The sequence below is a fragment of the Epinephelus lanceolatus genome, chromosome 4 (assembly GCF_041903045.1).
Source record: "Epinephelus lanceolatus isolate andai-2023 chromosome 4, ASM4190304v1, whole genome shotgun sequence".
Lineage (NCBI taxonomy): Eukaryota > Metazoa > Chordata > Actinopteri > Perciformes > Serranidae > Epinephelus > Epinephelus lanceolatus.
Genome location: NC_135737.1, coordinates 47,722,931 through 47,737,584, shown reverse-complemented (window position 1 = coordinate 47,737,584; position 14,654 = coordinate 47,722,931). Strand labels below are relative to the sequence as shown.

The window sequence follows — 14,654 nt, the reverse complement described above, 5'->3', positions numbered from 1 at the left end:
CGGGTCCTTCCAAGTCGGGTCCTGCAGAAGCTACGCAAGACTCCTTCCTAATATTCGGCAACACACATTGGATCAGACTAGCAAGAGGCCCCACCTTAAATTCCGGCAAATCGTGCACAAGGAATTGTAGGCACTTCATGCCCGCTGAGAGAAATCTAAGGATCCTTGACACTGGAACAGTCCTTTGGCGGTATTTTCGATGACGTAGCCTCCTTGAAATTTTAAGTATCCCTACTTGATTTTGAGAAGCATCATGTGTTTTATGTGACCCCTGACCTCTGACCCTGTTGTCCGCTTACTCACCTGTTGTCCACGCACACCTGTGTCTCCAGGTAAACCTTTCTCTCCTCTCTGCCCCGGAGCCCCTGGGGCTCCTGGAAACCCTGGAGACCCCAGGTCACCCACAATGCCGGGGGGACCCCTCAATACAAATGGGGGGCCACAAGCACAGTCACCAGGACTACCTGAAACACACAAGAAGATTTAAAAAGAGTTACAAAATGTGATCAATAAGGTCAATAACGTTTGGAGTTCCTCTGGGAAACATTCTGGAGCCTCTGGTCTTTCTATTAAACCAAATGTAAGGGACAATGTTTGATCTTCAGTGAGTCTAATCGATCATATGGAGGTTAAGATCCATTCGATGACAAAACGTTTTACTACCTAGAACTTGGTACCAGAACCAATGAACAATCAATCAATCAATCAATCAATATGTCCCAACACTGACCTTTAAGCCCTTGGAAGCCCTGGGACCCCGGTGGCCCCGGATCACCTGGATTGCCAGACTTTCCTGGAGCCCCGGGAAGACAGTAAGTACCTGAGGAGATAAACAGGAAGTCAGCAGGACGACAACAAGAAATAACCTGTATTCATGATCAGAATCAGGCTGAAAGACAGGCGTGAGAACAACAGGTAGAAACAGTGTTCTCATTTACCTGGAACCCCTGGTTCTCCCTTTAGTCCTTTGACTCCTTGGCGTCCTGGTTTTCCAGGTTCTCCAGGTGTTGGACCGTTTAAATACACCGGACCTGGATCTCCTCTGTCCCCTCTGGATCCTCGAACTCCCCTCTCACCCACAATACCTGCCCGTCCTGAAGAGGAACAACAGAGAACTTTATTTATTATTATACCACCTTAAATATGAATCAAACTGTTGATGGGCTGCAGGTACTGACCAGGTATGGATCTGCCGGGGGCTCCTGGGGGGCCTTGCATTCCCATCAGCCCTTTGTCCCCTGGAGAGCCCCTCAGTCCAGTAGCTCCAGGGTCTCCAACATCGCCTGAAAGACAGGTGGCAGTTAGCTGACCTCAAACCAGAGTGATGACATCAGTCGATCAGTGTCTATTGATCCGTACCTGTGTGTGTGACTTCTGCTTCATGAGGGAGGCCTTTAGGACCCGGATTTCCCATCATGCCCTGGGAACAGGAACAGGCTTATTACAGACTGCATATTAACAGACAGGAGCTCATCAGGTGAGTCACCACCCGACTGTGATGGGTCAGAAGGGTGCTGATGGTGTTACATCACAGACTAACAAACTGACCTTAGGACCTTCTCTTCCAATCAGACCTGGGAGACCCGGAATTCCTCGGATTCCCTGAAAACACACACACACCATTAACACGGGGGAAATCCTGGTTTCTGATTGGCTGACAATTGTATCATTTAAAATGTTAAAGCTGAGTAATTAGTGAGCAGTTTAATTATCGTTACGTCAGCTTTTATACCTGTACAGTGTTGACAACTCACCTTGAATCCTTTCTCTCCGAACACGCCAGAGTAACCAGAAGTTCCCTGAAACACACAAACACATCACACACACACACACACACACACGTTACATCATCATTGTTCTGAACAGAGTTCATGTGAATTTCCATCACACGCTCATCCTGCCACCTGACTCTCAACACTTCACTTCTCATGAGAGCATTTTAATGGGGCCTGATCAGTTAGCTAAGATAGAAAAAAATCTACAGTTTGATCCACTGATCAATACTGATCAATAACATGAAGAGGGAGGGTGACTCACCCTGGGTCCAGGGAATCCCACAATCCCCTTCTCTCCTTTTATCCCCTTTAGAGTGTCCAAACCCTGAAACCAAAAAAATCATCACATCACGTTCAACGTTCTCGATAATCACTATGTGAGGAAAATTACAGTGTTCAGAGGAACCCTGTGTTCCTTGAGCCAGATGTTCCAGAGGTTTGATCGGATGTCTTCACTTACCGGCAGTCCCTGACTTCCACAGACTCCTTTAGGCCCTCGAGGACCCTGAAGAATCAACAGAACCCAACATTAGAACCAACAGAGCCAGAACTACACAACAGCCACAGTAGAACAAGGACACACAAACATCACATAGAACAGGTTCAGAGTTTTAGGTCATTTACAGTAGAACAGCATTAGACAGTATAGAGCTTGTAATCTGACTGGCTGTGTGACACCATGATTCACCTGTTCTCCTTTAATGTACAGGTCTTCTGGAGGGTCGACGTACTCAAACGGTCCTGGAGGCCCCTGGAGGCCCTGATCCCCCTGTGGACCACAAACAGTACTGCAATACTACTACTGCACATGACTTTGACAATGTTCACATTAAAATAATAGTAAAAGGTAAATCCTCTCAGTTCTGCTCTCTGAAGCTTTAAAGTCGCCTGACTGTTGTTTTTCTGGTGACGCCCCCTCAGTGATGCCACTGCAGGTGTTTTCCAGGTGTTTTCCTGCATAAAATTTTTTGTTTGTTTGTTTTTCTTTTATAAATTTGTACCTCGTCTCCTTTCTGTCCAGACAGAGATCGACCCTTTTCTCCCTGAAACACAAACACACGACAACCTCAACAGGTACAAACACTCTGATCGATAATCAGTAATCAGATTTTTAGAAATATCCAAGTGAAGTACAAGTATGTCACAAAGTACACTGCAAGAGTTCAGTCAGGACCACTTTATTTCCATTTGCAGTATTATATTTGGTGGTATGGTTCTGTTCTAGGGCCTCTCAGGCCTACACAGAAAGCCTAAGGTGGAGAGAGCACACCTCCCTGCCCTTCCATGCGCCTACATGGAAAGCCTAAGGCAGGGAGAGCAGAAGCAAAGACCCCCGGGATCAATGACAAACAGAAATGACATTGATAAGTCAGACACAGTATGAAAAGGAGGAGCTGGGGTGGAGGCAGGTTGCAAAGCAGCTTGCAGAGGAAGCAGCAACAGTAGGCAGGCCAGAGCAGTTTAAACAGGGCGCCCTGAATGAGATTTGTCAATTGGTTGCATAGAAAGGAATCATGTGATCTATCAGCTGACTCCCTTCCATCAACCAGCTGATCCATCAGCTGATTGGCTGTTTGAGATCAGCTGATGTAGCTGGGATGTTAGCTGAGCTTGACATTGTGTCCTGCCTGAACTAACGCTATGCTCAGTTAAATGTACTTTATGACATACATCCACCACTGACAATACTTACAGGTAGACCTCTGGAGCCAGGTAGACCAGGGAGACCCTGGAGACACAGACAGACATATTGTGGGTACGTGTATGAACAGAATTTATTTGTTTGTACTTTGACTGAATGTAAGAGGATTTACTGTTTCACAATAACTGTGAGGAACTTGAAAATAGGATTGAGGCTCAGAGGAGCGTTTACAAGTCTTAACACGGTCATTATTATCATTAGTAATAATTTGAATCAGGTGTGTTTGTTGTGACTCACATTAGTCCCATCCAATCCTGCAGTACCCACATTTCCCATCGGACCAGGCAGACCCCGTTCACCCTGCAGACCGAGACACCGTTCAGTAACATTACACACCACTGACACAAGTACAAATACTCATTGTGCAAAAAAAGCTTATTCCAGAAGGTGGCCGGATCAAGTCCCCTTCCGAACCAAATATGGACTGTGGACTGGTGGCTGGAGAGGTGCCAGTTTGCCTCCTAGGCACTGCTGAAGTGCCCCTGAGCAAGGCACCAAACAGGTTAAAATATATATATATATTTAGCACATTTTGTCACAAATGCACCGTGAAAGACTAAAACTACTCAAAAAGCAGATGTTGTGTTGTTTAATATAAATCAAATGCATCAGATTTTTAAAAAAAACTGTTCATGTGTTTTGAAAGTAAAATATGCAAAAGTGTCACAAATGTAATGAAGTCAAAGGTTTGTTCTCACCGGCCGACCAGGAAGTCCACTTTGGCCAACGTCTCCCTGTAACACACAAATACTAACATTAGTTTATCTTCACGGTGCAGTGATGCAGTGGTTGGTATTGTTGCCTCGTAGCAAGGCGGTTTCTGGTTCAAACCCAGGGTGGGGGAGCCCTTCTGTGTGGAGTTTGCATGTTCTCCCCGTGTCAGCGTGGGTTTCCTCCAGGTGCTCTGACATGTTCTCCCCGTGTCAGCGTGGGTTTCCTCCAGGTGCTCCAGCTTCCTCCCACAGTCCACAGACATGCAGGTTAATTGGTGACTCTAAATTGTCCGTAGGTGTGAATGTGAGTGTGAATGGTTGTCTGTCTCTATGTGTCAGCCCTGTGATAGTCTGGTGACCTGTCCAGGGTGAACCCTGCCTCTCACCCAGTGTCAGCTGGGATAGGCTCCAGCCCCACAACTGCTAACAGGATGAGCAGTTATGGAAAATGAATGAATGAAGAGCTTCTCTTTATGTGGCAGCATAACTATACAGCACAAGTACTATACGGCAAATGTGCTCGGTGACAGAGAGGAAAACATGAACAGAAACAAACACTCAGACCATCCAAACATCCCATAATCTGTGGTCTCTAGTGGAGCATAGAGCTGCAAGTACTGGTCGATACTGACAGTACGAGCATACTTATATTGCTTACAGGTATTCCAGGGTACTGTATGTAGTAGACTGCTGGATCTCCTGGAAACCCCTTCGGTCCTGCAAAACCCTGCAGAATAAAACACTGTTACCATGGTGATGACATAAAACTACACAGCATGTATTGCAGTACATTGTAGTGCTCAAACATCTTCCGTACTGTTAAATGAGATAAAGTCTTCTACGTTCAAGGAGGTTTTGATTTCTAAAATCTAAAATCAGAAACCTCCTTGGAGTCTGATGATTAAAAAAAGAAAGAATTATTACAAATTTAATAATGTCTAAAACCACAAGCTAAAGCCTGACTGCGTCAAACATTCAATGTATGTTATGATCGATCAGTGACTCTGACCTGTTCTCCATCAGGTCCCGGTCTTCCTGGAAATCCAGGTCCTCCTTTTTGTCCTCTGGTTCCGTTACATCCATCCAGACCTGGAAATCCAGGTCCGCCAGCCGGACCCGGGTGACCCTAAACACACAAAGACATGCTCACAGTCTGACCTTTGATCTTGCTACATTTGGGCCAATCAGAGCAGCTGAGAAGTTGAGAGGGCGGGGCTTCTTACCGGAACTCCTTCTATACCCGGAAAACCTGGAACGCCGACACTTCCCTGAAACAACAGACAGAGTTAAACTGTAGCTGTGGTTTTGAGTCACAACAGACCGACTGTTAGAACTTTAGAGCTTTAATCAGGAAAACAGATGCCATCAGTGCACATCAGAGTGTCGGCCATCTTGTCTTCAGGTCAGAATGATGTAGTTACAGAACAAACAGAACCACCATGTTTCCAACAGAACCATGTTTATTCACCGAGTCTCCTTTCAGTCCTACAGCTCCTGTCGGCCCCTCGTCTCCTCTCTGGCCCTTCTGTCCTGGAGGCCCCTGAGGGCCTGGAAAGCCCGGAGGCCCCTGAGGGCCCTGCCGCCCCAGAAGACCTGGAGGCCCCTGCAGGAAACAAACAAAACTATTAGAGATCTAATCTCGGGCTGTCCTGAATACCAGTTTTTGTGCATGGATGCTTCAGTGAGCTTCCAACTGTACACTTTGAAACTATTCCATGTGCTTGACATGTCCGACATCATGTTTGTGTATCTGTATCACTAAGTTTAAATGTCCTTGTCTGTGAATGAATAATAATTAATCCACCTAGTGAAGGGCTCATTGCCAACGTTCTGACAGACAATCCTTGGGTGCGTGCACAGCAGCAGCTCTTCATTTGATATCTTAAAAGTCAATATTGCAGTCGATCATGTTCATTTAATAGTAGGAAGCCAAGAAATAACAATCAAGATTAATATTCAAATAACTGCACACTACCTGGTACTGTAAACAGAGCCTGATAAAACCTGATCCTGTAGACCCTGATAGAACCTGACAGAGCCTGATAAAACCTGATCCTGTAGACCCTGATGGAACCTGACAGAGCCTGATAAAACCTGATCCTGTAGACCCTGATAGAACCTGACAGAGCCTGATGAAACCTGATCCTGTAGACCCTGATGGAACCTGACAGAGCCTGATGAAACCTGATCCTGTAGACCCTGATGGAACCTGACAGAGCCTGATGAAACCTGATCCTGTAGACCCTGATAGAACCTGACAGAGCCTGATAAAACCTGATCCTGTAGACCCTGATAGAACCTGACAGAGCCTGATGAAACCTGATCCTGTAGACCCTGATAGAACCTGACAGAGCCTGATGAAACCTGATCCTGTAGACCCTGATAGAACCTGACAGAGCCTGATGAAACCTGATCCTGTAGACCCTGATAGAACCTGACAGAGCCTGATGAAACCTGATCCTGTAGACCCTGATAGAACCTGACAACGCCTGATAAAACCTGATCCTGTAGACCCTGATAGAACCTGACAGAGCCTGATGAAACCTGATCCTGTAGACCCTGATAGAACCTGACAGAGCCTGATGAAACCTGATCCTGTAGACCCTGATGGAACCTGACAGAGCCTGATGAAACCTGATCCTGTAGACCCTGATAGAACCTGACAGAGCCTGATAAAACCTGATCCTGTAGACCCTGACAGAACCTGACAGAGCCTGATAAAACCTGATCCTGTAGACCCTGATAGAACCTGACAGAGCCTGATAAAACCTGATCCTGTAGACCCTGATAGAACCTGACAACGCCTGACAAAACCTGATCCTGTAGATCCTGATAGAACCTGACAGAGCCTGATAAAACCTGATCCTGTAGACCCTGATAGAACCTGACAGAGCCTGATAAAACCTGATCCTGTAGACCCTGATAGAACCTGACAACGCCTGATAAAACCTGATCCTGTAGATCCTCATAGAACCTGACAACGCCTGATAAAACCTGATCCTGTAGACCCTGATAGAACCTGACAGAGCCTGATAAAACCTGATCCTGTAGACCCTGATGGAACCTGACAACGCCTGATAAAACCTGATCCTGTAGACCCTGATAGAACCTGACAGAGCCTGATAAAACCTGATCCTGTAGACCCTGATAGAACCTGACAGAGCCTGATAAAACCTGATCCTGTAGACCCTGATAGAACCTGACAGAGCCTGATAAAACCTGATCCTGTAGATCCTGATGGAACCTGACAACGCCTGATAAAACCTGATCCTGTAGACCCTGATAGAACCTGACAGAGCCTGATGAAACCTGATCCTGTAGACCCTGATAGAACCTGACAGAGCCTGATAAAACCTGATCCTGTAGACCCTGATAGAACCTGACAGAGCCTGATAAAACCTGATCCTGTAGACCCTGATAGAACCTGACAGAGCCTGATAAAACCTGATCCTGTAGACCCTGATAGAACCTGACAGAGCCTGATAAAACCTGATCCTGTAGACCCTGATAGAACCTGACAACGCCTGATAAAACCTGATCCTGTAGATCCTCATAGAACCTGACAGAGCCTGATAAAACCTGATCCTGTAGACCCTGATAGAACCTGACAACGCCTGATAAAACCTGATCCTGTAGATCCTCATAGAACCTGACAACGCCTGATAAAACCTGATCCTGTAGACCCTGATAGAACCTGACAGAGCCTGATGAAACCTGATCCTGTAGACCCTGATAGAACCTGACAGAGCCTGATAAAACCTGATCCTGTAGATCCTCATAGAACCTGACAACGCCTGATAAAACCTGATCCTGTAGACCCTGAAAGAACCTGACAACGCCTGATAAAACCTGATCCTGTAGACCCTGATAGAACCTGACAGAGCCTGATAAAACCTGATCCTGTAGACCCTGATGGAACCTGACAACGCCTGATAAAACCTGATCCTGTAGACCCTGATAGAACCTGACAGAGCCTGAATAAACCTGATCCTGTAGACCCTGATAGAACCTGACAGAGCCTGATAAAACCTGATCCTGTAGACCCTGATAGAACCTGACAGAGCCTGATAAAACCTGATCCTGTAGACCCTGATAGAACCTGACAGAGCCTGATAAAACCTGATCCTGTAGACCCTGATAGAACCTGACAGAGCCTGAATAAACCTGATCCTGTAGACCCTGATAGAACCTGACAGAGCCTGATAAAACCTGATCCTGTAGACCCTGATAGAACCTGACAGAGCCTGATAAAACCTGATCCTGTAGACCCTGATAGAACCTGACAGAGCCTGATAAAACCTGATCCTGTAGACCCTGATAGAACCTGACAGAGCCTGATAAAACCTGATCCTGTAGACCCTGATAGAACCTGACAGAGCCTGATAAAACCTGATCCTGTAGACCCTGATAGAACCTGACAATGCCTGATGAAACCTGATCCTGTAGACCCTGATAGAACCGGACAATGCCTGATAAAACCTGATCCTGTAGACCCTGATAGAACCTGACAGAGCCTGAATAAACCTGATCCTGTAGACCCTGATAGAACCTGACAGAGCCTGAATAAACCTGATCCTGTAGACCCTGATAGAACCTGACAACGCCTGATAAAACCTGATCCTGTAGACACTGATAGAACCTGACAGAGCCTGAATAAACCTGATCCTGTAGACACTGATAGAACCTGACAGAGCCTGATAAAACCTGATCCTGTAGACCCTGATAGAACCTGACAGAGCCTGAAAAAACCTGATCCTGTAGACCCTGATAGAACCTGATAGAGCCTGATAAAACCTGATCCTGTAGACCCTGATAGAACCTGACAACGCCTGATAAAACCTGATCCTGTAGACCCTGATGGAACCTGACAACGCCTGATAAAACCTGATCCGGTAGACCCTGATAGAACCTGACAGAGCCTGATAAAACCTGATCCTGTAGACCCTGATAGAACCTGACAGAGCCTGATAAAACCTGATCCTGTAGACCCTGATGGAACCTGACAACGCCTGATAAAACCTGATCCTGTAGACCCTGATAGAACCTGACAGAGCCTGAATAAACCTGATCCTGTAGACCCTGATAGAACCTGACAGAGCCTGATAAAACCTGATCCTGTAGACCCTGATAGAACCTGACAGAGCCTGATAAAACCTGATCCTGTAGACCCTGATAGAACCTGACAGAGCCTGATAAAACCTGATCCTGTAGACCCTGATAGAACCTGACAGAGCCTGATAAAACCTGATCCTGTAGACCCTGATAGAACCTGACAGAGCCTGATAAAACCTGATCCTGTAGACCCTGATAGAACCTGACAGAGCCTGATAAAACCTGATCCTGTAGACCCTGATAGAACCTGACAGAGCCTGATAAAACCTGATCCTGTAGACCCTGATAGAACCTGACAGAGCCTGATAAAACCTGATCCTGTAGACCCTGATAGAACCTGACAGAGCCTGATAAAACCTGATCCTGTAGACCCTGATAGAACCTGACAGAGCCTGATAAAACCTGATCCTGTAGACCCTGATGGAACCTGACAACGCCTGATAAAACCTGATCCTGTAGACCCTGATAGAACCTGACAGAGCCTGATAAAACCTGATCCTGTAGACCCTGATAGAACCTGACAGAGCCTGATAAAACCTGATCCTGTAGACCCTGATAGAACCTGACAGAGCCTGATAAAACCTGATCCTGTAGACCCTGATAGAACCTGACAGAGCCTGATAAAACCTGATCCTGTAGACCCTGATAGAACCTGACAACGCCTGATAAAACCTGATCCTGTAGATCCTCATAGAACCTGACAGAGCCTGATAAAACCTGATCCTGTAGACCCTGATAGAACCTGACAACGCCTGATAAAACCTGATCCTGTAGATCCTCATAGAACCTGACAACGCCTGATAAAACCTGATCCTGTAGACCCTGATAGAACCTGACAGAGCCTGATGAAACCTGATCCTGTAGACCCTGATAGAACCTGACAGAGCCTGATAAAACCTGATCCTGTAGATCCTCATAGAACCTGACAACGCCTGATAAAACCTGATCCTGTAGACCCTGATAGAACCTGACAACGCCTGATAAAACCTGATCCTGTAGACCCTGATAGAACCTGACAGAGCCTGATAAAACCTGATCCTGTAGACCCTGATAGAACCTGACAGAGCCTGATGAAACCTGATCCTGTAGACCCTGATAGAACCTGACAGAGCCTGATGAAACCTGATCCTGTAGACCCTGATAGAACCTGACAGAGCCTGATGAAACCTGATCCTGTAGACCCTGATAGAACCTGACAGAGCCTGATAAAACCTGATCCTGTAGACCCTGATGGAACCTGACAGAGCCTGATAAAACCTGATCCTGTAGACCCTGATAGAACCTGACAGAGCCTGATAAAACCTGATCCTGTAGACCCTGATAGAACCTGACAACGCCTGATAAAACCTGATCCTGTAGATCCTCATAGAACCTGACAACGCCTGATAAAACCTGATCCTGTAGACCCTGATAGAACCTGACAGAGCCTGATGAAACCTGATCCTGTAGACCCTGATAGAACCTGACAGAGCCTGATAAAACCTGATCCTGTAGATCCTCATAGAACCTGACAACGCCTGATAAAACCTGATCCTGTAGACCCTGATAGAACCTGACAACGCCTGATAAAACCTGATCCTGTAGACCCTGATAGAACCTGACAGAGCCTGATAAAACCTGATCCTGTAGACCCTGATGGAACCTGACAACGCCTGATAAAACCTGATCCTGTAGACCCTGATAGAACCTGACAGAGCCTGAATAAACCTGATCCTGTAGACCCTGATAGAACCTGACAGAGCCTGATAAAACCTGATCCTGTAGACCCTGATAGAACCTGACAGAGCCTGATAAAACCTGATCCTGTAGACCCTGATAGAACCTGACAGAGCCTGATAAAACCTGATCCTGTAGACCCTGATAGAACCTGACAGAGCCTGAATAAACCTGATCCTGTAGACCCTGATAGAACCTGACAGAGCCTGATAAAACCTGATCCTGTAGACCCTGATAGAACCTGACAGAGCCTGATAAAACCTGATCCTGTAGACCCTGATAGAACCTGACAGAGCCTGATAAAACCTGATCCTGTAGACCCTGATAGAACCTGACAGAGCCTGATAAAACCTGATCCTGTAGACCCTGATAGAACCTGACAGAGCCTGATAAAACCTGATCCTGTAGACCCTGATAGAACCTGACAATGCCTGATAAAACCTGATCCTGTAGACCCTGATAGAACCTGACAATGCCTGATAAAACCTGATCCTGTAGACCCTGATAGAACCTGACAGAGCCTGAATAAACCTGATCCTGTAGACCCTGATAGAACCTGACAGAGCCTGAATAAACCTGATCCTGTAGACCCTGATAGAACCTGACAACGCCTGATAAAACCTGATCCTGTAGACCCTGATAGAACCTGACAGAGCCTGATAAAACCTGATCCTGTAGACCCTGATAGAACCTGACAACGCCTGATAAAACCTGATCCTGTAGACCCTGATAGAACCTGACAGAGCCTGATAAAACCTGATCCTGTAGACCCTGATGGAACCTGACAACGCCTGATAAAACCTGATCCGGTAGACCCTGATAGAACCTGACAGAGCCTGATAAAACCTGATCCTGTAGACCATGATAGAACCTGACAGAGCCTGATAAAACCTGATCCTGTAGACCCTGATGGAACCTGACAACGCCTGATAAAACCTGATCCTGTAGACCCTGATAGAACCTGACAGAGCCTGAATAAACCTGATCCTGTAGACCCTGATAGAACCTGACAGAGCCTGATAAAACCTGATCCTGTAGACCCTGATAGAACCTGACAGAGCCTGATAAAACCTGATCCTGTAGACCCTGATAGAACCTGACAGAGCCTGATAAAACCTGATCCTGTAGACCCTGATAGAACCTGACAGAGCCTGATAAAACCTGATCCTGTAGACCCTGATAGAACCTGACAGAGCCTGATAAAACCTGATCCTGTAGACCCTGATAGAACCTGACAGAGCCTGATAAAACCTGATCCTGTAGACCCTGATGGAACCTGACAGAGCCTGATAAAACCTGATCCTGTAGACCCTGATAGAACCTGACAGAGCCTGATAAAACCTGATCCTGTAGACCCTGATGGAACCTGACAGAGCCTGATAAAACCTGATCCTGTAGACCCTGATAGAACCTGACAGAGCCTGAATAAACCTGATCCTGTAGACCCTGATAGAACCTGACAGAGCCTGATAAAACCTGATCCTGTAGACCCTGATAGAACCTGACAGAGCCTGATAAAACCTGATCCTGTAGACCCTGATAGAACCTGACAGAGCCTGATAAAACCTGATCCTGTAGACCCTGATAGAACCTGACAGAGCCTGAATAAACCTGATCCTGTAGACCCTGATAGAACCTGACAGAGCCTGAATAAACCTGATCCTGTAGACCCTGATAGAACCTGACAGAGCCTGATAAAACCTGATCCTGTAGACCCTGATAGAACCTGACAGAGCCTGATAAAACCTGATCCTGTAGACCCTGATAGAACCTGACAACGCCTGATAAAACCTGATCCTGTAGACCCTGATAGAACCTGACAACGCCTGATAAAACCTGATCCTGTAGACCCTGATAGAACCTGACAGAGCCTGATAAAACCTGATCCTGTAGACCCTGATAGAACCTGACAGAGCCTGATAAAACCTGATCCTGTAGACCCTGATAGAACCTGACAACGCCTGATAAAACCTGATCCTGTAGACCCTGATAGAACCTGACAGAGCCTGATAAAACCTGATCCTGTAGACCCTGATAGAACCTGACAGAGCCTGATGAAACCTGATCCTGTAGACCCTGATAGAACCTGACAACGCCTGATAAAACCTGATCCTGTAGACCCTGATAGAACCTGACAACGCCTGATAAAACCTGATCCTGTAGACCCTGATAGAACCTGACAGAGCCTGATAAAACCTGATCCTGTAGACCCTGATAGAACCTGACAACGCCTGATAAAACCTGATCCTGTAGACCCTGATAGAACCTGACAACGCCTGATAAAACCTGATCCTGTAGACCCTGATAGAACCTGACAACGCCTGATAAAACCTGATCCTGTAGACCCTGATAGAACCTGACAGTACAGAGTGGAAGCTGAACAAAGCTGACAGAACCTGATAACGATGATGATGAATGATAAAAAAAAGTTACAGCACGTGATCGAAGCTTTTTACAGAATTTTGTAACTGTCTGGGAACTTTTCACTCTGACTCAGGCTGAATCCACACACAGGAATCTTTCAGATTAACAGAGGTATTGATTATGTATCAAATATATTGATATCTTCTGATGTGAGCCATGATCTTTGTTATCTTTGTGTTCAGACTGTACGAACACAACAACCATCAGGATGTGATGAACCAACAACAACCATCCACACTGTTGGATGGGCCATCTGTTAGAAACACGCTGTGTTGGTGCCTGACCACAGGAGGGCAGTGTGACACAACGACAACAACAACAATACACACACACACACACACACACATTACACAAATACTAACACACACTAGTAAGAAAGACAGATAGATGGTATAATGAATGAAGAATGAAGGAAAGAACAAAGAAAGAAAGAACAAAAAATAAAATTACAAAAGAAAGTAAAAATAACAGACAGAAAGAATGATGAAAATAAAATAAGAAACAAGAAAGAAAGAAACAAGAAACAAGAAAAAGAAAGACAGAAAGAAAGAAACAAGAAAGAAAAAAGAAAGAAAGACAGAAAGAAAGAAACAAGAAAGAAAAAGGAAAGAAAGAAAAAGGAAAGAAAGAAAGAAACAAGAAAGAAAAACAAGAAAGAAAAAAGAAAGAAAGAAAGAAAGAAAGAAACAAGAAAGACAGAAAGAAAAAAACAAGAAAGAAAAAAGAAAGAAAGAAAGACAGAAAGAAAGAAAGAAAGAAACAAAAAAGACAGAAAGAAAGAAACAAGAAAGAAAGAAAGAAAGAAACAAGAAAGAAAGAAAGAAAGAAACAAGAAAGAAAAAAGAAAGAAAGAAAGAAAGAAAGACAGAAAGAAACAAGAAAGAAACAAGAAAGACAGAAAGAAAGAAAGAAAGAAAGAAAGAAAGAAACAAGAAAGAAAGAAAGAAAGAAACAAGAAAGAAAGAAACAAGAAAAAAGAAAGAAAGAAAGAAAGAAAGACATAAGAAAGAAAGAAAGAAAGAAACAAGAAAGAAAAAAGAAAGAAAGAAAGAAAGACAGAAAGAAAGAAACAAGAAAGAAAGAAAAAAGAAAGAAAGAAACAAGAAAGAAAGAAACAAGAAAAAAGAAAGAAAGAAAGAAAGAAAGAAAGAAACAAGAAAGAAAGAAAGGAAGAAAGAAAGAAAGAAAGAAAGAAACAAAAAAGAAAGAAAG

At 45.1% G+C, this 14,654-nt stretch overlaps 1 protein-coding gene across 1 annotated transcript in view; it reads right to left on the bottom strand.

Moving 5' to 3' along the window:
- Nucleotides 1-14,654, bottom strand: part of col4a4 (collagen, type IV, alpha 4) — a 73,189-nt gene that overhangs the window by 22,174 nt on the left and 36,361 nt on the right. The window contains exons 5-22 of the mRNA XM_033630846.2: nucleotides 5,659-5,793; nucleotides 5,414-5,458; nucleotides 5,200-5,316; nucleotides 4,849-4,917; nucleotides 4,176-4,211; nucleotides 3,715-3,777; nucleotides 3,469-3,504; nucleotides 2,777-2,818; nucleotides 2,464-2,544; nucleotides 2,236-2,280; nucleotides 2,038-2,100; nucleotides 1,755-1,799; nucleotides 1,549-1,602; nucleotides 1,360-1,420; nucleotides 1,179-1,283; nucleotides 939-1,094; nucleotides 731-820; nucleotides 304-464 (exon numbers count right to left, since the gene is read on the bottom strand). Of these exons, the coding sequence (XP_033486737.2) occupies nucleotides 304-464; nucleotides 731-820; nucleotides 939-1,094; nucleotides 1,179-1,283; nucleotides 1,360-1,420; nucleotides 1,549-1,602; nucleotides 1,755-1,799; nucleotides 2,038-2,100; nucleotides 2,236-2,280; nucleotides 2,464-2,544; nucleotides 2,777-2,818; nucleotides 3,469-3,504; nucleotides 3,715-3,777; nucleotides 4,176-4,211; nucleotides 4,849-4,917; nucleotides 5,200-5,316; nucleotides 5,414-5,458; nucleotides 5,659-5,793 (1,404 nt within the window). The remainder of the gene's footprint in view (nucleotides 1-303; nucleotides 465-730; nucleotides 821-938; nucleotides 1,095-1,178; nucleotides 1,284-1,359; nucleotides 1,421-1,548; nucleotides 1,603-1,754; nucleotides 1,800-2,037; nucleotides 2,101-2,235; nucleotides 2,281-2,463; nucleotides 2,545-2,776; nucleotides 2,819-3,468; nucleotides 3,505-3,714; nucleotides 3,778-4,175; nucleotides 4,212-4,848; nucleotides 4,918-5,199; nucleotides 5,317-5,413; nucleotides 5,459-5,658; nucleotides 5,794-14,654) is intronic.